The sequence below is a fragment of the Nelumbo nucifera genome, chromosome 6, assembly GCF_055504915.1.
Source record: "Nelumbo nucifera cultivar China Antique chromosome 6, China Antique-T2T, whole genome shotgun sequence".
Taxonomy (NCBI): domain Eukaryota; kingdom Viridiplantae; phylum Streptophyta; class Magnoliopsida; order Proteales; family Nelumbonaceae; genus Nelumbo; species Nelumbo nucifera.
In genome coordinates, this window is record NC_142654.1 from 17,249,204 (window position 1) to 17,270,885 (window position 21,682).

A 21,682-nucleotide genomic window follows, 5' to 3' on the forward strand; every position below is an offset into this window, starting at 1 on the left:
AAGATAGAAAAAGAAAAAAAAAAGACATCTAATGATTGAAAAATAATAGTATGGTGCCTATATTTAAGAACAAAGGTGATATACAAAGTTGTAATAACCATCGAAGGATTAAACTCCTGAGCCACACTATTAGGAGAAAATAATTGAACAAAGATTACAACTTAAAACAAGTTTATCAAACAACCAATTTAGCTTTGTGGCAAGGAAATCAATCTTAGAAACTATAATTCTTTTGAGACAATTAATAGAAAATTTGGAGAGAATAAGAAAGATCTTCATATGATATTTATTAATTTAAAAAGGCTTATAATCAATGTTCAAAGAACCAGTGTTGAACCATAATGACGTGACATATATGTATATATACTATAAGTTATATAATACTATATATAATATATTTTACAACTTTTAAGATACTTAAATATATATGGTGGATGGATGGCAAGTTCTTTCATTTTTAAAACGAATGAACAAAGTTCAAGTCTCATAATTTACATTTTCTTTAAAACGCATGTGCACTAAAATAATATATACAATAAAGAGTCATTAAATAACATAAGCAAAGAGGTGGATTAGTGGTAACTAAGCAATATATGCAAATAAGAGGTCATAGGTTTAAGTCTTAAACTCATTCTAAAATTTCATGTATTTAATGGCCCGTGGTTTCATGAAACTGGCACCGGTTCATTGATTTTTCAATTAAACCAGATGGTCAACCAGTTTTCATTGGGTTTTCAGTAAATACGATTATTGGGGTGTGACCGAACTCGTCAGAGCCCTGGGTCACGATTCAACTAGTATGACCGGCTAGTCCAGTATAGTTTTATAAACACTTATTATAGGGTTTTTAGAGAGATAATAAGTTGGGTCTTGGAAAAGAAAGGGGTTTAAAATAGATACATAGACATAATTAAGGCTATGTATGAAGGGCCAACGACCAATTTGTAGAACACGGTAGAGACTTCATATTATATAGTGACGATGAATCTTCACCAAGGTTTAGCACTTAACCCTTATTTACTGGCATTGATCATAGATGATGAATTGACTAAATATATTTAGGAAGGAGTTCGATGGTGCATGTTGTTTGCCGATGACATTGTTTTAAATAATGAAACTAATGAATGATTAAATGCAAAGTTAAGCTTATAAAAATGCCCTAAAAACAAGTGGCTTTATAAAAATGATTAAATACAAAGTTCAATGGTGCATGTTGTTTGCCGATGACAATGTTAATAATGCGTTGGTAGGTGGCCCCAACATTCTTGAGGCTGAAGGGCATCACACGGTAGCAGTATGTGCCATGTTCAATGATGAACGAGGTCTTCTCTTCATCATCTGGGTGCATCTTTATTTGATTGTATCTGGAGACGGCATCCGTGAAGCTAAGTAGCTCGTACCCTGCAGTGGTGTTAACGAGGTGGTTATCCTCGACAAAGGAAAACTATCCTTGGGGTCGGCTCGGTTAAGGTTTGTGAAATCAATACAGACCCATCATTTCCCATTAGCTTTCTTTACCATAACCACATTTGACAACCAGTTAGGGTAGTGTACCTCTCAGATGAAGCCGATGTCGAGTAACTTTTCAACTTCCTTCTTTATGGCCTTTCAACACTCCGATGCAAAGTTCATCTTCTTTTGCCGAACTGGCCTAGAGCTCAGGTCCACGCTCAGCCTGTGTGTAATGACCGAGGGGTCAATTCCGGGCATGTCAGTGGTGGACCAAGAAAAGACGTCGGCATTGAGTTTGATGAAACTTACCAATTCGGATAGGCTCTCAGGGGGAAGGTTGGACCCGACACAGATTGTCTTGTCGGGCTCGTCCTCATCTAGGGGGACCGAGACGAGGTCCTCGGCTCGCTGGCTCCTCGGAGTGCGTGAAGAGTTGGTCTCCCCATGATGGCGTTGTAGGGTGAGTCAATCTTCATGACCAGGAACTCTGTCATCCTTGTCACCTGTTGGGGCTCTGTCCCTACTATGACGGGAGGGAGATCATGCCCTCTGGTTTGATGGTGTTGTCGGAGAAAACGACTAGTGGGGCATCTACTGGTTAGAGGTGCTCCGAATCTATCTTCATCTTTTCAAAAGTTTCGTAGAAAAGGATGTTGGCTGAGGAGCCACTGTCAACAAGGATTATTTTCACTACAAAGTTTGTAATGACGACTGAGACCACCAATGCGTCGTCATGGGGGATTGCTACCCCCTCCAGGTCCTCGTCCGTGAAGGAGAGGGGTTCTTGCTTCTGCTTATTGGGGGCCGGTCCCAAGATGTTCAGCTGCCTGGCATAGGCTTTGTGAGCCAAGGTCGAGGCTCCACCCGAGGCTGTGCCTTCCACTATGACGTTAGTGACGCTTGCTGCTTGTTGGTGGTGGTGCTACTGCTGCTGGGAGGACGAGGCACCGGCCTCATCTCCGACGTACTGCTTGAGGTGGCCCCAACGAATGAGGGACTCTATCTCATTTTTTAGATCATAACAGTCCTCAGTGTCGTGACCGGTAGGTGGAACTTGCAGTATTTTTTGGGGTTCCCCCGACGGGGGTTCTTCTTCAACTTTTTAGGCCACTTCATAAATTTCTCCTGCTCAATTTGCATCAGAATCTGTGTGCGGGTGGAGTTGAGTGGTGTGTACTGATTGTAAGCCAATGCCGAGGCCGGTGGCTTCCTGTTGTGGTTGTTGTTGCTACGACCCTGGTCTCTGTTCTTCCTCTTCTTCTCGGGGGCTTCATCCCGGTGCTCTGTGCATCTCTCATGGGCGTTCGTAGCCGAAGCCTCTTCGATGACAATGTATTTTAGGGCCCTTTCTAGGAACTCCATCTTCGTCTTTGGTTGGCTTTTGACAACAGAGCACTTAAGAGCCGAGCCGGGGAGGAGCCCGCTGATAACGACATGCGTAGAGACCAGGGGTCGAGGTCACGGACCTCGAGTTCTTTTTTGAAGCGGTCGATGTATGACTGCCCTTCGGTGTCGGTGATGTTGCTAGGAGGGTTGGCGGCTATCCTTCGATTGGGAGGTCCGGAGGTCTAGGAGAGTGGGTCAGCTGGATGACTGCTACCAAACTCGGAGGGCTCGGTCCGCTGCGTGTGGCCGAGGTTGGGGGACCGATTGGTTGGAGGACCCATGCCGGCCTAGCTGTGTGGACTCCCCGGCGGGGCGGTCACCCTGGGGGTGACCTCCTGCTTGGGGATAGTTCTGCTCAACTCGTTGTGTCAAGTACTCCAGGCGGTCGAGTACGGCCTGGAACTGTTCATTGGTGACAAGATTTTGTGTGTTCCTTGTTCTTCGTACCATGTTGGTTAGTTGGAGCTCAAGGACCTGATAGCTTGTCAAAGTTCTTTTTAGGGAACGTCTTAGCAATGCTTCCCACAGACGGCGCCAATTGTTGATGCTGAGATTAACCGAGGACAACAAAGTAATTTCATCCCTAGGCTCCGGAGACTGATCGAAGGCTTCGAGGGTTCGGAGAGGTTGCTACTAAGACCGAGGTGGAGGCTCCGAGCACTGTAGAAGCCGAAGGTGGGTGGCCGAGGTACTGCAAGACAGAATACGTCAGAGGCCCCAGGTGAGAAACCGAGGCAGAGTATCCGACGTTCAAGTTAGTACGGGGTACGAAGAGGAGAACCAAGATATGGTTTGTGAGCCCAGTTCCAAATTCATACTGTAAATTGTATTCAATCCCTTTACTTGGAGGGGGGGCTCCCCTATTTATACTTGAGCTGCCTGGAGGTAGGTGGAGATGAACACCTGAGATGGGTGTCGTACAAGGGCAGTTAAAGAGCTCTATGGGGACATGTGGGTGCCCCGCGATTGTCTCCGTACGAGGGGAGCAGGGTAACCCCTGTTGTAGCTCGTAGGCTGGGCCTTCCAGCCTCAAATGGGCTGGGTTGGGTCACCCCACATTAGTGGTGAAGTACTTCAACCTTTTGGGTCAAACAGCTGAACCCACAATGACCTAATTAAAGACTAAAATATTAAAATAGATGAAAACATAGAAAAATTTTATAGAAAATTTTGGATACATCTCTAATATTATATATTTATTTATTATCATATTAAACAAAAAGAATGATAAACAAGAAGTATTATTATTAATGATAAAAAGGAATACAAAATTTAAACTAACCTACAACCATAATTATGATATCTTTTATATCAACATTAAATTCTACTAATTAAATCCATAAACAATAATTCAAAAGTATAAAAAGTCTAATAGTGTTTTCAAGTGGTGGGTAACAAGGTAAGCACTTCAATATTCAAAAGTATAAAAAGTTTTTTTTTTTTTTTTAATTTTGATGAAAATGGAATTCAAAAATAAAGAAAAAAATAGAACTAATGTCTAGCTAGTGACCCAACTACCGGCTCAGTGGTTCGATTATCTATTACCCAAAATCCTAGTTGGGTGGTAGGTTAACCAATCCAAATAATTGCTTTGACTACAGGATAAAAAAACATTGATTACAAACCAATGTTCTAAAAATTAAATAATTAATATAATAAAAATATAGAAAACATTATAAAACTTATAGAAAAAATTAGCATGTCTTTAATATTATATATTCACTATATGAAACACAAATATGTGTAAGGAATGAGGATTATTATTATTAATGACAGAAATGGCTAAAATACAAAAAAAAAGAAAATTATTGTCTTATTTTGAAACTTGCTTGGTAGACATGTCAATCAATCTTTTTACGTTGAATGGGCTATAAATCCACCAATACACCATGCTTCAATTGCATATTTTTATTACATAGGTTTTGATAGGAATGCTGGAATTATTATTATTATTATTATTATTATTATTATTATTATTATTATTATTATTATTATTATTATTATTATTATTATTATTATTATTATCATCATCATCATCATCATCACCATTTTTTATTCATTTATTATCATCCATCGTTATCATTTGAGATTCAAATTATTATCATCCATCATCATCATTTGAAATTTCCACATACAATGCACATGCACATTTGAAATTCCCCCGTTTTTAAATTTAGTTCTTTTCTAATTATGAGGATTGAAAATGTAATTAAGTTACTAATTTACTACTTCTCACCTTATTTAACAGGTGTTCACGGGTCGGGTCGGGTCGGTTTGAGTCATTTTCTTCAATCGACCCGACCTAGTTGATTTACTTATTAATTAAACTAAAACCGACCAACCTTGAAGCAAAACCGACCCAAACATGAAGGGTCAGTTTATCAGTTTAATCGGTTTTTATATATATTTTAAACTAAAATATCTATTTATATTTAAGTTTATTTCTTTTTAGTTTATGCAAAATCAAAATATATATTTAAATCGATTAGTTTTTTATGCAAAACTGATTTTTTTGTCAATATATATTTAAATTTATACAAAACTGAATTAAATATTGTATCATTGTATTATATTTGTATTGGTTTTACATTTTTAGTTTTTATCATAAATAACCAATTTTTTTTCAAATTTCAAACAAAACACAAATAAAATATATCAACGTTTAAGATATAGGGTAGGGACTAATTAATAATTACTTAAATAAATAGGATTGGTTCGGTTCGGTTTGTATGAAAACCGAAACCAAACCAAATTGTCGTTTATTTTCTCATACAAATCAACACCGATTGGTGGTTTTAAAAAAGCGACCAACTCAGGTTGGGTTGAGGCAGTTTGGTCAGTTTGACATTTAATGTGAACACCCCTATTATTTAATTCTCTCTCATTAAGTTTTATATCTAAGGTATTAAAATCTAGGTTTTAATAACATAAAATCCAGGTTTTAAAATGACCCAAAAACAAAACCGTTGCAATTATTTCAACCATTATGGATCAACCCAAAAACACAACAGTAAATATTTTCACATTAATGTTTTTGTTTATGTTTAGGGTAGATGGGGCCCATCCAAAAAATCTAGGGATTTTATTGTTTTGACGAAAGGTCCAAAACAGCCCAAACCATCTATTTTTCAGCCACTTACCTCTCGATGAAGCTTCTTCAAAAGCTAAAGCCCTTCCAAACGGGCCCTACATCTACGCACCATCTTTGTTCTTCCATCCTAACCGTACATCAGCTTTTGTCATGATGATGCCCCACCAAACGAAAACGACAAGCGAACCCAACACCAACACTACCAACCCAAAAATGTCCCTTTCCTCTTAAGTTCGTTATGCTTGAACGGCCCAGATCTATCAGCATCCTTAAATCGTTTACTGAGACTATTACTTCAGTACGTCATTATCAATTTATCATTATCACCTTTTGGGACATGGATGCCATTTTCTGCAATGTATAGGGGTATACTCGGATATATGAAATTGAGTAGATAAAAGTAAAAGGAAAGTGAGAAAGCATAATTCCATATCAAATTCTCTCTTTCTCTCTTCCCAGCTGACGTTTCCCCGCCAAGTGCCAACTGACGGAAATTCTTGCTTTCAACGCTGGACTGAACCAAACAAGAAAAGAAAAGAGAAAACTAATTTCGTCTCTGCTTTTCCGAGTTTCTGTCCGGTCGGTGTATTCATGGAGAGAGTCCAGTTCAAGCTCGTTCTGCCACTCTTTTTCGTGGCTTTTTTGCTCGTTCCTTCAATTCGAGCCATGGAAATCAAGTACTGCGGTGAGTTATTTTATTTTATTTTTTAATCCAGGGTTTCTTTCTTCAGTTTAATCGAGAATATTGAAGCTTGAATTGGATTTGTTCTGGCCGCTCGGTTAAAATCGATCATTTACTTCCTTGAAAATTGAAACTTTACTCGGTTCGTTTGAACATAAGGGGATTTAGTAGATGCGATTCTAATAATGGAGGAGGTTAAAGAATCCAGTACTCGGTTGGTTTAGTTGGGAAGATTCTCATGAAGGACGTTTGAGTTGATTTTTTCCAGTGATTTTATTAGCTCTGTGTCGGCTTAATTGTAGAAACTGTGTTTTCTATTGAATTTGACCTGGATTTACTTGCGTCGGATTAATGTAAAGTTAGGTTTTTGGTGGTAAGATGGATGGTTAGCTGATGTCTTATATTGGCTTTCTTAAACAAATGCAGATAAGAAGGGTAACTATGCTGTTAAGGTTAATGGAGTCGAAATGTCCCCGGATCCAGTGGTGAGAGGCAAACCTGCTACGTTCAGTCTCGCCGCTACCACAGGTGAATTCTCTGTTTATATGTTATCTGTACTTTTCTTGGACTACAGATACATCTTTTTTCCCCCCGGTTAGGCTTAACATTTGTTTTCTTTTATAATCTCTTTCGTTGATTATGGGCGGGAGAACAACCAAGAAATTATATGGTCACACCTGTAATTAAAGAAGCATCCTCTGAAAACTAGGGAACTAGCCAAAAGTTAAAGAGAATTGCCATTTTTTCAATTAATATACATGCCGAATGGTATATAAAACTAGGGAACTAGCCAAAAGTTAGTTTTTTATATTATAAAATTTTAATTGCCTAGGTGACTAGGCACCCTAGTGCCGCCCATAATCGCCTAGGTGCCTTGAAAACTATGGTTCTGTCAAAGATCCAAACATTAACTAAATAATCTAGATCCTTTTATCACATTAGATAACATGAGTTTCCATGTCTTTTAAGCAAATTCTACATTTTTCTTTTATGGTGCCTTCTCCTTGTCTTAGCCTGTAGAAGTTGCCATGATTCTACTAGTTTGAGTTTATTGTTTTCATAATTGTTATTTATTAATTTTGCATTTATAATAGACAGAAAGCATTGGAAAAACAAGTGTCAAATGTAAATACTTTAAAGCATAGACATAAGTTTCCTTTATTTTCTCATTGAAGGATTTTAGATAATTAGCTGCTCTTGTGTATTTTGTACATGTTCCTGTTTTACATAGCATATTAAAATTTCTGCTACTTATAATTGAGTTGGAAATATTTATAATTTTTCATGGATTAGTTGATTGGATTAGATTGGAGTTTTCTCTCCCTTTTTGTTTCCCAGGCTTTCGAACCATCAAAATTATTGAATGGAGACAATAGGCACTGTCTGATGATTGTTAGCCATTGTCTTTTTGATATTGCATACAAGGACATGTCTAATTCAACTCATGACAATTTTCACAAGTAGACTGTGAGATCATCATGAATGAACATAGAGAATTCTTACATGCTCATGGTTTTTGGATGAATTACAATATTTTGTTTTTCTTTTCCATGCAGGTCAAACTATCAATGGAGGGAAACTTGTGATTGAGGTCTCATACTTTGGGGTGCACATCCACACTGAGAACCATGATCTCTGTGCAGAAACTTCTTGCCCTGTGGCAATTGGTGACTTTGTTCTTGCACACACCCAGACATTACCAGCGTTCACTCCCCCAGTAAGTCATCCTTCCCCCTATATTTCAATTTCAACCATGACATCCAACCTCTCCACTTATGTATGTTCTGATTTGCTTGTTCACCCATCAACTAGCTGATATGAACTTCTAATGCATGAAATTGCTTAGTTTTTTCTTTTTTATTCTTTTTTTACTTATCTTATGATAATTGCAGTATGAAAAAAATGTGTTACAATATTAGTTAGACCCAAAAGCTAATTGTCTGTACATTTACTATAAAATAGGCCATGTTTTAATCTGCTAATATAATCCCAATATAGAAATTAGAATTCCTTTCTTTTGACAGAATGCACAAAGAAATAAATAATTAACTAATATTTTCCTTCTTGTGATTGGACAAAATATTAAACTAGACTTATAACATTGGAACCCACAAGTATTAAGAGGAAGGAAGATATAACCTATAGAGCATGACACATGGTTGAAATATTTTTTTTCCCAAAAATCATAGTCCCAAGCAGTGTTTTGAAACCTGAACTGGTGAACAATCTGCTTCCCATTCCAGGTGACAGTTCACCGGTTCAACTGGGAAGTCAGATGGTTTGACCGTAATATAATTAAAAAATGATAATAAAACTTAAGGGAGGGGGGAGAGTGCAGAGATTGAGAACAAGGGCAGAGAGAGAGAGAGGGGGAGGCTGGTGGGGAGAAGAGATCTAGAGGGGGGGGGAGGGAGGGAGGGAGAAAGGGTGGTGGGGAGGATATCCAGAGAGATGAGGTGGGAGGCAAGAGATTGGCAGAGTGTTTGGGGAGGGGGGAGGGGGCGAACTGAGAAAGTGGGTAGCAAGAAGATGGTAGCAGCAATGAGCATCTGGCCATTGAATGGCATGGGTGATCAGGGATGTTGGTACCGATAGAAACTAATGAAGAACACATGTATGTCTATTCTTCTCCATTGCTGGCAACCCCTTTATCTGGTGGCTATCTTTACTTATTTGCTGCGCGTGTTGAACTCTGCACTTGTTCTAAATTGCTTCTTTGTTGTTTTTATTTTCCATTTTTTTTTCTTTGCCTAAAAAATGTAAACAAAGTATGGGTTTGGTTAAACCATGACCCATTAAACGGTTCAATGATGCAACCCATCCAGGTCAACTGTTCTTTGACCAAATCAACTGGTGAGTTTTTCCCATATGACAGGTTTGGCATTGGACTGAACCACCTTCACCTCCAGGTGACAGGTTTTACGGTTCAACTCCCCAGGTCAACAGCAGGTTGAAAACACTAGTCCCAAGAAGTGATGGCATGAAAAAATAGCTGCCTTGTTCTCCAGGTCTGGGAACAATTATCAAAATCCAGTGTGAGAGTACTAGATGTTAAACTCAACAAGCTTGATAAACAGAATTTGGGAACTAAGGGGGTTACTTTCGACTTAATTCTTGTTCTCATTTGATGGGGGGGGGATAAATATTAAAATAAATCAATGAAAATGTCACTGAATGTTAAACATTCATTACTGATATGAGGGTACATTGACTATTACAAATATACAGATAAATCTCAATTTACAAATATACAGTGAAAACCATCTCTTCTTTTTTCCTCCCCTCTTTTCCTTTTTTTTTTCTTTATTTTCTTTCCTTTCTTCTCCTTTCCTCTTTCTCTCTCAACTTTTCCTTCTTCTCCCCTTTTCTCTCTCCCTCCCTCCACAATCACTCCCTTGTTTTTCTCCCCTCTTTTTGGAGGCAAGCCCCCGCATTCTTCCTTGAATCTCTATTAAAACCCTAGCTAAAAACCTTTTGTAAGGATTCCATTGGACAGATCAGCATCTACTCAATAAACTCAGCAGATTTTCTTCTCTAATTCAACCCAGTGAAATACAGTTTTATCTCCCATATGTTCTCATTCATTTGATCTCATTGGGATAACAATAGTTCTAACTATTCATGTAGCTTCACAATTGGGCTCTTGCAGCCCACCTTCAACCCCTTACACGTGCAGATGTCATATGTGGGAGAAAAAGCCCCTATTGACACAAGCAACAGTCCATCTCCAATTAACAGGGAAGACCTAAACCTGTTTAATTAATAGTCTCATTTTATTTCATTTTATTTTGATCATTGAACCATTGAACTGCTTATTATAATTATTGTTAACTTTGTTTAGGTCTAGTGACATGTGGATTGTGAAACCATTCTCAACAACCTTGTATTCATACTCTATTTATTTTAGAATCCAAAGACCTGAAATACTCAAACCCTTGGATTTTTGTGTCTTGTAATTACTGTTATTGTGTGTTCTGTGATTTACTGGGGATCTCTCTGGAAATTTCTGTCCGTATATTGATTACTGCTATTTTGTGTCTTGTGACTTACTGAGATCTCTTGACTATAAGTGATGTAACCGTTTCCGGTCACATATCATTTTTTCGTGATGTGTCAATTTTTTGGCTGAGTACCTCGTCATCTCGTCTGCTCCCAAGTGGCTTGTGACTCAGAGGCTGAAGTGGAGCTCCCTGGTGGCGAGCTACCTAGTGGCGAGCTACCTGGTGCCGAGCTACCTGGTGCCGAGCTGCCTAGTGGTGAGCTACCTGGTGGCGAACTGCCTGGTGGTGAACTACCTTGATGAGCTGCCTGGTGGCGAACTGCCTTGATGAGCTTTGTTGCTCTTTTAGAGGCCTGCAAGGAACCAAATGTCAGAGGACCCGGGGTGGCTAACCCGGCGAGGTCACTCCGATGCCTAAGTTAGCACTTAGTGGAGAGCTGAGAATGATATTAGGGAATGAGAGAGCTAGAGAGCAGAGGTTACCCATCCTCCTTTCTTGCATACCTTTGCCCCTGGGAGGTGAGGTCTTAATATATTGGAGTCCTCGTGGGTTAGGTGGAGCAGTTCTTGGATTCCCGTTGTGATGGGACTTGCTTTCGTGTTAGGTGGGGATAAAGCCACCAACTGGTAAGGTTGCCCATTTCCACCTGACTCGGGGAGTGGTTGAGCTAATATAGCCGTTACAAGTCACAATCCCGTAAAATGCGGGGTACGGTGGTGAGCTCCTCAGGGTTGTCAGGTTGGCGCCTGTGTCAGGCCGCCAGGTCGGTGCTTGGGCCAGGCTGCCAGGTTGCGTCTGGGCCAGGACGCCAGCTCGTGGCAGGGCTAGGCTGCCAGCTCGTGCCAGGGCCAGGCTGCCAGCTCGTGTCAGGGCCAAGCTGCCAGCTCGTGCCAGGGCCAGGTCGCGCCATGGCCAGGCTGCCATCTTGTGCCAGGGCCAGGCCGCGCCTGTGCCAGGTTACGCCTAGTGGGACACCATCAACTTAGCAAAGGCAAGTTGTTGCCAAAGTGGTCCCAGGTGTCACCTAGTTGTTCTGAGGTGCCAGGCTACATGAGGGTGAGATGCTTGTGGCGAGCTGCCTAGTTGTCAAGAGGCTGCACTTAGTTGGCATGAGGTGCCAGGTGTCATAATGTCATTGGAGGGCCAAATCCGCCCTCATCATTTGCCCCCCACACCCGAGCTGAAAGTAACTCGGCGAAGGGAGTTGATTTCTCCTTTTGGCCCGTAAGTCGACGAGCTCGTAAGCGCTGATTCAATTCCTTAGGCTCTGGGAGCGACTTGCAGTCCACTCCTTGATTTTGCCCATGCCGAAGAGGCAACTAGGTTTTATGTGGTGAGGCCTCTATGAGGTGTCGGGCTGACCAGGTGCCGAGATGCCTGTGAGGTGTTGAGCTGACCGGGTGCCGAGCTGCCTGTGAGGCGTCGGGCTGATCGGGTGCCGAGCTGCCTGTGAGGCGTCGGGCTGACCGGGTGCCGAGCTACCTGTGAGGTGTCGGGCTGACCGGGTGCCGAGCTGCCTGTGAGGTGTCGGGGTCTCTGCCAGTTCAATATTGTAGCCCTTTGGCTCTGGGAGCAACTTATAGTCCACTTTTGTTGATTTTGTCCATGCCGACGAGACGGCCGGGTCTTGTGCAGTATTGTAGCCTTTAGGCTTTGGGAGCGACTTGTAGTCCACTCCTGGACTTTGCCCATGCCGAAGAGGCGACTGGGTCTTAAGTGACATTGTAGCCTTTTAGGCTTTGGGAGCGACTCATAGTCCACTCCTGAACTTTGCCCATGCCGAAGAGGCAACTGGGTCTTAAGCAGTATTGTGGCCCTTAGGCTTTGGGAGCGACTCATAGTCCACTCCTGAACTTTGCCCATGCCGAAGAGGCAACTGGGTCTTAGGCAGCAGTATCAAGCTGCTTGCGAGGTGCTGGGCTGAGCAGGTGCCGAGCTGCCTGTGAGGTGCTGGGCTGATCAGGTGCCGAGCTGCCTGTGAGGTGCTGGGCTGATCAGGTGCCGAGCTGCCTATGAGGTGCTGGGCTGATCAAGTGCCGAGCTCTCTGCCAGTTCGGTACTTTAGCCCTTAGGCTCTGGGAGCGACTCGTAGTCCACTCTCCTTGACTTTGCCCATGCCGAAGAGGCGACTGGTCTTATGTAGGTGTCGAGGTCAATTGTTAGCTTGGCCTTTGGTCTTCTGGGGGTGAGGAAGTTTTTTATCAGTTCGTCAGTTCGCGCCTGAGCCAGACCGTCAGGCCGGCACCCGCACCAGGTCGCGCCATGTCGGCGCGTGTGCTAGGCTTCCAGGCTGCGCGCAGGCCGTGCTAGGCCGCCGGGTGGGCGTCTTAGAGCTACTTAGTCTGTTAGCTCCCTGCATAGTCTTTGAGTTCATAAGAAATGGAAACTATAAAGCGAGAGCTTTAGTTTCTAAAAAGGTGACGACTTAGATTTCTGGGAGAAGAGGACTTAGCTTTTTGTAAGATAAGAACTTAGCTTTTGTAGGATGAGAACTTGGCTTTTTGTAGCGTGTTCCCACAGACGGCACCAATTGATGTAACCGTTTCCGGTCACGTATCATTTTTTCGTGATGTGTCAATTTTTTGGCATAGTACCTCGTCGTCTCGTCTGCTCCCAAGTGGCCTGTGACTCAGAGGCTGAAGTGGAGCTGCCTAGTGGTGAGCTACCTAGTGGCGAATTGCCTGGTGCCGAGCTGCTTGGTGGTGAGCTACCTGGAGGCGAACTGCCTGGTGGTGAACTACCTTGATGAGCTGCCTGGTGGAAAACTGCCTTGATGAGCTTTGTTGCTCTTTTAGAGGCCTGCAAGGAACCAAATGTCAGAGGACCCGGGGTGGCTAACCCAGCGAGGTCACTCCGATGCCTAAGTTAGCACTTAGTGGAGAGCTGAGAATGATATTAGGGAATGAGAGAGCTAGAGAGCAGAGGTTACCCATCCTCCTTTCTTGCATACCTTTGCCCCTGGGGGGTGAGGTCTTTATATACTGGAGTCCTCGTGGGTTAGGTGGAGCAGTTCCTGGATTCCCGCTGTGATGGGACCTGCTTTCGTGTTAAGTGGGGATAAAGCCACCAACTGGTAAGGTTGCCCATTTCCACCTGACTCGGGGAGTGGGTGAGCTAATATAGCCATTACATGTCACAATCCCTTTAAATGCGGGGTATGGTGGTGAGCTCCTCGGGGTTGTTAGGTTGGCGCCTGTGTTAGGCTGCCAGGCCGCCAAGTCGCGCCAAGGCCAGGCCGCCAGCTCGTGGCAGGGCCAGGCTGCCAGCTTGTGCCAGGGCCAAGCCGCGCCTAGTGGGACACCATCAACTTAGCAAAGGCAAGTTGTTGCCAAAGTGGTCCCGAGTGTCACATAGTTGTTCTGAGGTGCCAGGCTACATGAGGGTGAGTTGCCTATGGCGAGCTACCTGTGGTGAGCTGCCTAGTTGTCAAGAGGCTGCACTTAGTTGGCATGAGGTGCCAGGTGTCATAATGTCATTGAAGGGCCAAATCCGCCCTCATCAATAAGCATTTAACTTTTCAAATATGCTCCCACAATTTGATTGCCTTTTTTGGTAATTCCCCTTAGATACTTGTAGTCAATATCTAAAATTTCAATTCTAATTTTGAATGATTCCATCCCTGCTGTAATTTGGTTCTGCACATATTACCCATTTGTCTTACTTTTGTTTAGCCTTTTTTTTTTAAAGAATTCAGGTTCATTTGTTAGTTGGAATCCTTTGTTGGGATTTTTATTTATTTTTATTTAGAACCTTTTTTTTCTCTTTTAAATCATAGAGCACTTAAGACTTGCATGTTACCCATTTGGAATCTGGTTTAGTTTCAAATCATTGTATATTTCAGTGTGCTATTGACATTTCAAGATTTTGTGGAATTTCTTTTAATTCAGATTCTGTAGTTTTCTGATTATTAGAATTATACAATCTGAAATTAGTAATTTATTTATTAAATCTATTCGTTTCTTTAGTCCAAAACTCAATTATCTGATTTGTAGATTATTAAATCTTTTTTTTTTCAACTCATCATTCATATTGCTGTGTTACAGAGTTTGGGTAATTTATGATTTATTTTTTATCATTTCAGGTTAGACTATTTGTAGAATTCTATTTTATCACCTTTCATTTTAGGTTAAATCTATTCATTGGTTTGTTTCAGGTGTAGCTTCTCTGTTAGTAATCTGTTTGCGGTGCTTCTTATATAATTATTACTATTGTTTTAATACCTCAAAGTCACTTTAACAATCACATATTTGCTGCTTACAACCTCTCAATTTTTTAGTTACTTTCCACAAGTTTTATTTCTTTAATTATTTCTCAACTTTTGTTGTATCATTTTATATAAGTCACCTTCTATTTCCTCTGTTTTTGACCTGTTTTGTGATTTCATCATACTTGCAGCAACTATTTTGTGATTTTAACTTTTGTTGTATCATTTTATATAAGTCGCCTTCTATTTGTGTGTTTTCATTTGCATTCTTTTAACCACTTTAACTGTTTTCTGTTTTGTGTGATTTCAATACCAACTTTCTATGCTATCCAAAGCTTTAAGTGTGATAATCTTCAAATATGATAACCATGAATGAAGTTATTCTTCCCCAATCTCTATTGCCTTGCTATTTTCTAGAGCAATACTAAGCATATAGATTGTTCAAACTGTCAAACGTACAGTTACTTGAACATCATGGATCTAGTGTATTTTTAGATTTCATTCAAACACTTGATCCCACACATTAAACCGTATCCGGTGTTCAAGGCATCATATATAAAAATCAGTCTGACCAACCCATATACATAGCATTCCTCTCTTTTCTAATGCCCGCTTAATTTTTTTTTTTGGTAGTGACATCTATCGATCATATTCAGATTTTTCATATGATTAACAAACATTTGATGCATTTTCAGGGATCCTATACTCTTAAGATGAAAATGACCGACAAAAGTGGGCACCAGTTGACATGCATTGCCTTTGATTTCAACATCGGGGTAGGAGCTGTTGTGGCTGATAGTTGAGAAACTAGATCTCCCCTTCTAGCCTTATACCACGCCCCTTCTCAACTTTGCTAGGTTCATGCATGCACAGCTTAGTTTTCTATGGTGGTTTGAAAACATGCATGATTGTTGCAGTTCAGGATTGGATTCCTAGGATTGTTTTAAATTCACAAACTGGACCTATCCGTTAATAAATATCAGTTTATTGGATCCTGAGAAAGCAATTCTTGAAACTTTTACTTTGTACCTTGCATACATATCAGCTGTATAAATGCCTAGTTCTGAAAACCCAATCGATCCATGATGCAAATAATGATTGAGAGCACATCAAAATTCTTCTGCTCAAATGCCTTCTTATTACGACTCCTATAACTAGTAGTTTGAAGAGCCCGAGAGATTTCAGGAGTTTTAGCCCTGAAACTATGGTGTGCATCTAGTATCTACCATGAGGTGTGAGGTGACACCAGTAGTTTTGAGTAAAACCGTTAGACTTGCTTGTTTGCCAACCCTGCAATCTTCCTTTGATCTTATCAATTAAAATTTTCCAATTAGCCACTTTACAATGGTCAGAGAAAAGCCGACTGCACGATTGCTTAATGTGTCTATGACTATGAGTGTTGCTGCTGAAGTGGTTAGTCGATTTCTGATTAATTTCTTGGCCAAATCATCTGCAGAATGCACTGAACTGTTATTGGAGGCACTTCACTTCAGACATCGAGCAATTCCCAAAAATAAGCACATTATCTACAAAGAGAAGGTGATTTAATCTGAGCCCAGTTCTGCCGAACTTGATACCATGTAGTTCTCTATTTTGTTGCTTTAAAGAGAGCAAGTGAGAAAGTCGAAAGTACCTAAATACAGAAAATAAACAAGGGGAGAGTGGACAGACCTACGTAAGAGGTAAGGTCCCTAGAAGAGGTGAAATAATGCCCCACACAACCATTTAATATGACTGCAATACTTGTGGTGGAGATGCGCTGATAGATCAGATTGCTAAAGGTAGTGGAGAAACAGAACAATGCGACAAATTTCCATTCAATCCTGTCATAGGCTTTACTTGAGATAGTTCAAGTTTTAGTATAAAATAACCCACCTTACCCTTCTGCTTTTCCATGGTGTCCAACATTTCATGGTAGATTACTGAGTTGTCAGTAATCTATTTGCTCGATGTGAAGGCAAATTGGTAGGGGGTAGATAATATCTGGAAGTAAAGCCCAAAGCCTAGAAGTGATAATTTTCACTACAATTTTGTAGTGCTTAACCCAATGGGCCTAAAATCTTTATATATATATATATATATTGTTTTGTTTCTTTCTCTCAAGTCTCAACAAAGTTACTTTTAGATGGCTGGTGGTGTTCACAGTCAATCGATATTCTGATGTAGTTTTAGCAAGAAAACCAAAAGAGGAATAAGAGAAAAACCAGAAGAAAGAAGAGAGGAAGAGAAGGGAAGAAGAATGAGAAGAGAAAGAGAGCAGATCTCAATCAGTTTCTGCCGCCCAGGTACCAATATATGTTTCTATTATAACAAGATTTACAATGACATCTATGCCCCTACCTCTCAACACACTCCTTAATAAACAATAACAGCAATAGTAATTGCAACAATAGTAGGCCCAGTAAGGCCCAAAAAGACTAATAACAAGGCCCAAGATACTAATAGCAGGCAAATAAAAAAAGACAATTAATATGGCAAGGACTTCACTAAATTATTAGACTGTTTCTCCACACTCCCCCTCAAGTTGGGAATAGATATTAGTCATTCCCAAATTGTATAAATCCGTCTCTAACTTGACCCTTGTAACTACATTGGTGAAGAGATTGGCAAGATGCATAACGGAGGCAGAATAAGGAAGGCACACTTCTTTGGAGGCAACTCTTTCTCTGATAAAGTGCCGATCCACTTTAATATGTTTGGTTCTATTATGTTGTATTGGATTATGAGGTATATTAATAGCGGTCTAATTATCACAATACAACATTAGGGGTTTTTTATATTCAACTTCCAATTCCTCAAATAGTAATTTTAACCATAACACTTTTGCCACCTCATTAGCCATAGATCTGTATTCTACTTCAGCACTGGAGCGAGCAACAACAATTTGTTTCTTATTCTTCCAAGAAATAAAGTTGCCTCCAACAAGGGCACAGTACCCTGAGGTAGATCTCCTATCATCCACACATCCAACCCAGTCTGTATCAGTGTACACTTCTATCTTAATATGACCATTATTCTTGAAGAGTATACCTTTGCTTGGACACCTTTTTTAAGTAGGCAAATATCCTCTCAACTGCAAGAAGATGGGATGTTCTGAGAGATTGCATATACTGACTAACAACACTAACAACATAAGAAATATTTGAGTGTGTTAGGCAGAGGTAGAGAAGCTTTCCAACTAGTCGTTGTTACATGGCTTTATCTTTAAGTAGTTCACCCCTTCTACATTTATCTTATGGTTTGGCTTAATTGGTGTGTATGCTAGCCGAATTCCCAATTTTCCAATTTTTTCTAAGAAATCAAAGGCATATTTCCTTTCAGATATGAAGATACCATGCTTGGAACTAGCCACTTCAATTCCTAGAAAATATCTTAAATCCCCTAGATCCTTTACTTCAAACTCCTTACTAAGTAACTTCTTAAGAGAATTAATCTCATTACTGTCATTGCCTGTCACCACAATATCATCAACATATACAACCAAGAGAGTTAAAGTTGAACTTGCTTTCTTGAAAAAGAGAGTGTTATTAGATTGAGCCTGTACATAGCCAAAATTTTCCAAGGTATATATAAACTTGTCAAACCACGCCCTTGGAGACTATTTAAAGCCATACAAGGCTTTCTTCAATTGACAAACTTTTCCACTGTCTTCATTATAGAAGCATGGGGGAAACTCCATATACACTTCTTCCTATAGATCACCATTCAAAAAACCATTTTTAACATCCATCTAGAACAACAACCATGAGAAATTTGCAGCAAGAGACAACAACACTCTGATTGTGTTTATTTTGGCAACTAGTGCAAAGGTTTCTACATAATCAATACCATAAGTCTGTGTGTATCCCTTACCAACCAGTCGAACTTTGTATCTTTCAATTGACCCATTTGCATTATAACTGTAAATATCCACCTACACCCAACCAGTTTCTTCCTTTTTGGTTGATTTACTAGCTCCTAAGTATCATTTTTTATAAGTGCATCCATCTCAACCTTCATTGCTTCCTTCCACTCGGGTACTACCAAGGCATTCTGCACAGTTCTAGGGATAGGTACGGAAGTAATGGACACCAAAAAGGACTTATATGATGGTGAGAGATGGTCAAAAGAAAGAAACTGAGAAATGCAATGTGTAGTAAATGAGGTGCAGCGACACTTTCCTTTGCGTATTGTAATAGGAAGGTTAAGATCATCTGTGGGAGGTTGAGGTTCAATGGTGGTAGTAGACATATCATCTATAGTAGTTGTTCATCTACACTAGTTGTAGGTACTGAGGGTGAAATACTTGAATTCGGTGCCATAGAGGAGACTGGATGTGGCTCGGACTATTCATTATTGGAACCAACTTGCTTTCACCATCATCTATGGAACACTCTCAACTCCTTACACTTCTGACAACCCCCCTCACTACACTTCCCTTCATTGATAGGATTAGGCAATAGAACTTCCTAAGCAAAAACACCCTGTTCACCACTCTCCCCTTGGGGTGAAATCCTGGAGTAATAAGGGACATCCTCAAAGAATGTAATATCCATTGACACAAACCTAGTCGTGAAGACTAGACCATAACAATACCCCTTTTGATTTTGTGCATACCCAAGAAAAATACACTTGGGTGGCTTAGGATCAAATTTAAAACAATGAGTCACAAGGATTTGAACAAAGCAAATGCACTTAAAGGTCTTAAGGGGAATAGTGAACTAGTCTTTATTAGGGTACAATAGGTTAAAAGGTGCTTTCATGTCTAAAACCCGTGAAGAAACTCTATTGATAAGGTAGACAGCTGTGTGGATGGCATCCCCCCAAAAACAAATAAGAGCGTTAGAATTTAGCATGATGTTCCTAGCAATTTCAAGAATGTGTCTATTCTTTTTCTCAGCTACTCCATTCCATTGAAGTGTATGAGGACAACTACTCTAATGAATAACTCCATACTCAAGTAGATATGAGGCCATGAGCTTTACAAAATACTCCTTGGCATTATCAGATCTGAGAATTTTGATTCTGACTCCAAAGTGAGTTAAAACAATCTGGTGGAATGCATGGGTCATAGTAGATACCTCATCTCAAGAATGCATAAGATAAACCCAAGAAAAACGAGAATAGTCATCAACAAATATTAAGAAATATTTGCACCCTCCTTGTCACCAGATCTTAAAAGACATAATGATCAGGGAAAAAAGTTACTGAGTAATTCTGATTTTTAGTAATGCTATTAATTGAAATCATATTTGTGGTAAGTTTAGGGACATGCAAGACAGAGGATAATGAAATGGTATTAGACACTCTAATATCTCCCTTGCCTGAAATAGGTGAGAACCATCAACAATAAAAACATTGTCTCTACTAGAAAATAAGGAGTATGAAGTAAACATGGAGGATAAACTAGTCATTTGGTTAGAAGCACCTGAATCAACAATCCAAAAAATGCTAGTGTTACTTGGGGCTGAAGCATGATATACAGTAGCTCTTGTATCTAAGTGAGCAAAAGCCGAAGTGGGAGTAGTAGTAGATGTAGCAGATAAAGGCTGAGATGATCCTAAGACTCCAACTTCACACTCTAACTGAGTTAAGGCAGCTCTTACTGTAGCTAATGCATCTACAACAGAGGAAGATGCACAATCAGTAGGAATTGTTGCATTGGCATTCCCCTTCTTATTCTTGAGTCTTGCTGGAATTAGATGAGGATACAACTTCCAACAAGTATTTCTAGTGTGTTTTGGCTTCTTGCAATAATCACACACCATATCCCTCTTGTCTTCCCTTTTCATCTCTCTCCTTCACCAACAGGCTTTGATTTCACTACTGCCACTGCTGATTCCATGGGTGGAATTTGTAACATAACTTTCCTTTTACTCTCTTCACTATGTACTAGTGAATAGGCTTGAAACAAGGTGACATTGTCCCTAGTAAGTAATTGTTGCCTTACAATATCATAATCTAAATTTAGTCCAGCAAGAAATTCAAACACCTTATTTGTTTCAACCAACTTACTGTACGTTGCTGCATCCTTTTGGATTTCTCGTTCAATAGTCTCCAAGTGATCAATCTCATGCCACAGAGATTTTAAGGTATAGAAGTAAATTGATATGGGTTTCTCCCCCTATTTAAAGTTATTCACTTCACTTTTCAGCTCATATGCCCTAGCAACATTAAGGGGTTGAATAGGTTTCCTTCATATACTCCTAGATTTCCTTAGCGTCCTTCACCCATAAGTAATTTCTACTGATGTGTGGTTGCATAGAACTGCAAAGTGAAGTCATCACTAGATAGTTTTTTTAACCCATTTTGCATATGTTGAGTCTTCCTTTGCTGGTTTTTTAATGTCTCCAGTTACATATCCAAGCTTTCCTCTTCCCCCAATGGCCATCATGGATAATTAGGCCCATTCTAGGTAATTTGTGCCATCAAATTTAACAGTAGTAATTTAAAAAGTATTATCTGACATTCTCCCATACCCCATAGATCCTTCTCCAAAGGATTTTGGTTCCTTCCCACCTGTTTCCATACTGATCACACCACAAAGACCTCACAAATACTCCCTTAACACGTCTGAAACAGAACTTATGCAGTAATCCAGCACAAACTATAGATCTGAACTACTCCCTTAACAGCCCAGTAGTGAAATCAGAACGGTAGAAGCAAATTGGGTAGGTCAAAAGACACTAGAACTGACATGTTCTCAGTAGAAACCCCAGAACCAGCCTAGAGAGAAAAACAAAAGACTCAGCCGCTCCTTCCAGAAGATCCCAATCACTTCCTACAAGCTATCGATCTCATAAAGGAACTACTTTCTGCTCAGAAACCACTAAGCACTAGTACCAATTGAAGGTTTAGCCCCCTAAACCTTAATCTGATCCAAAGAA

At 40.3% G+C, this 21,682-nt stretch overlaps 1 protein-coding gene across 1 annotated transcript; it reads left to right on the forward strand.

The window, feature by feature from the left end:
* The first annotated feature begins 6,356 nt into the window (after positions 1 to 6,356).
* LOC104590751 (uncharacterized) lies at positions 6,357 to 15,818 on the forward strand. Its single transcript, XM_010249497.3, has 4 exons — positions 6,357 to 6,614; positions 7,038 to 7,139; positions 8,168 to 8,328; positions 15,512 to 15,818. Exons 1-4 carry the CDS (start codon positions 6,521 to 6,523, stop codon positions 15,617 to 15,619), a joined length of 465 nt encoding a protein of 154 aa, XP_010247799.1. The 5' UTR covers positions 6,357 to 6,520; the 3' UTR covers positions 15,620 to 15,818.
* The last annotated feature ends 5,864 nt before the right edge of the window (positions 15,819 to 21,682 follow it).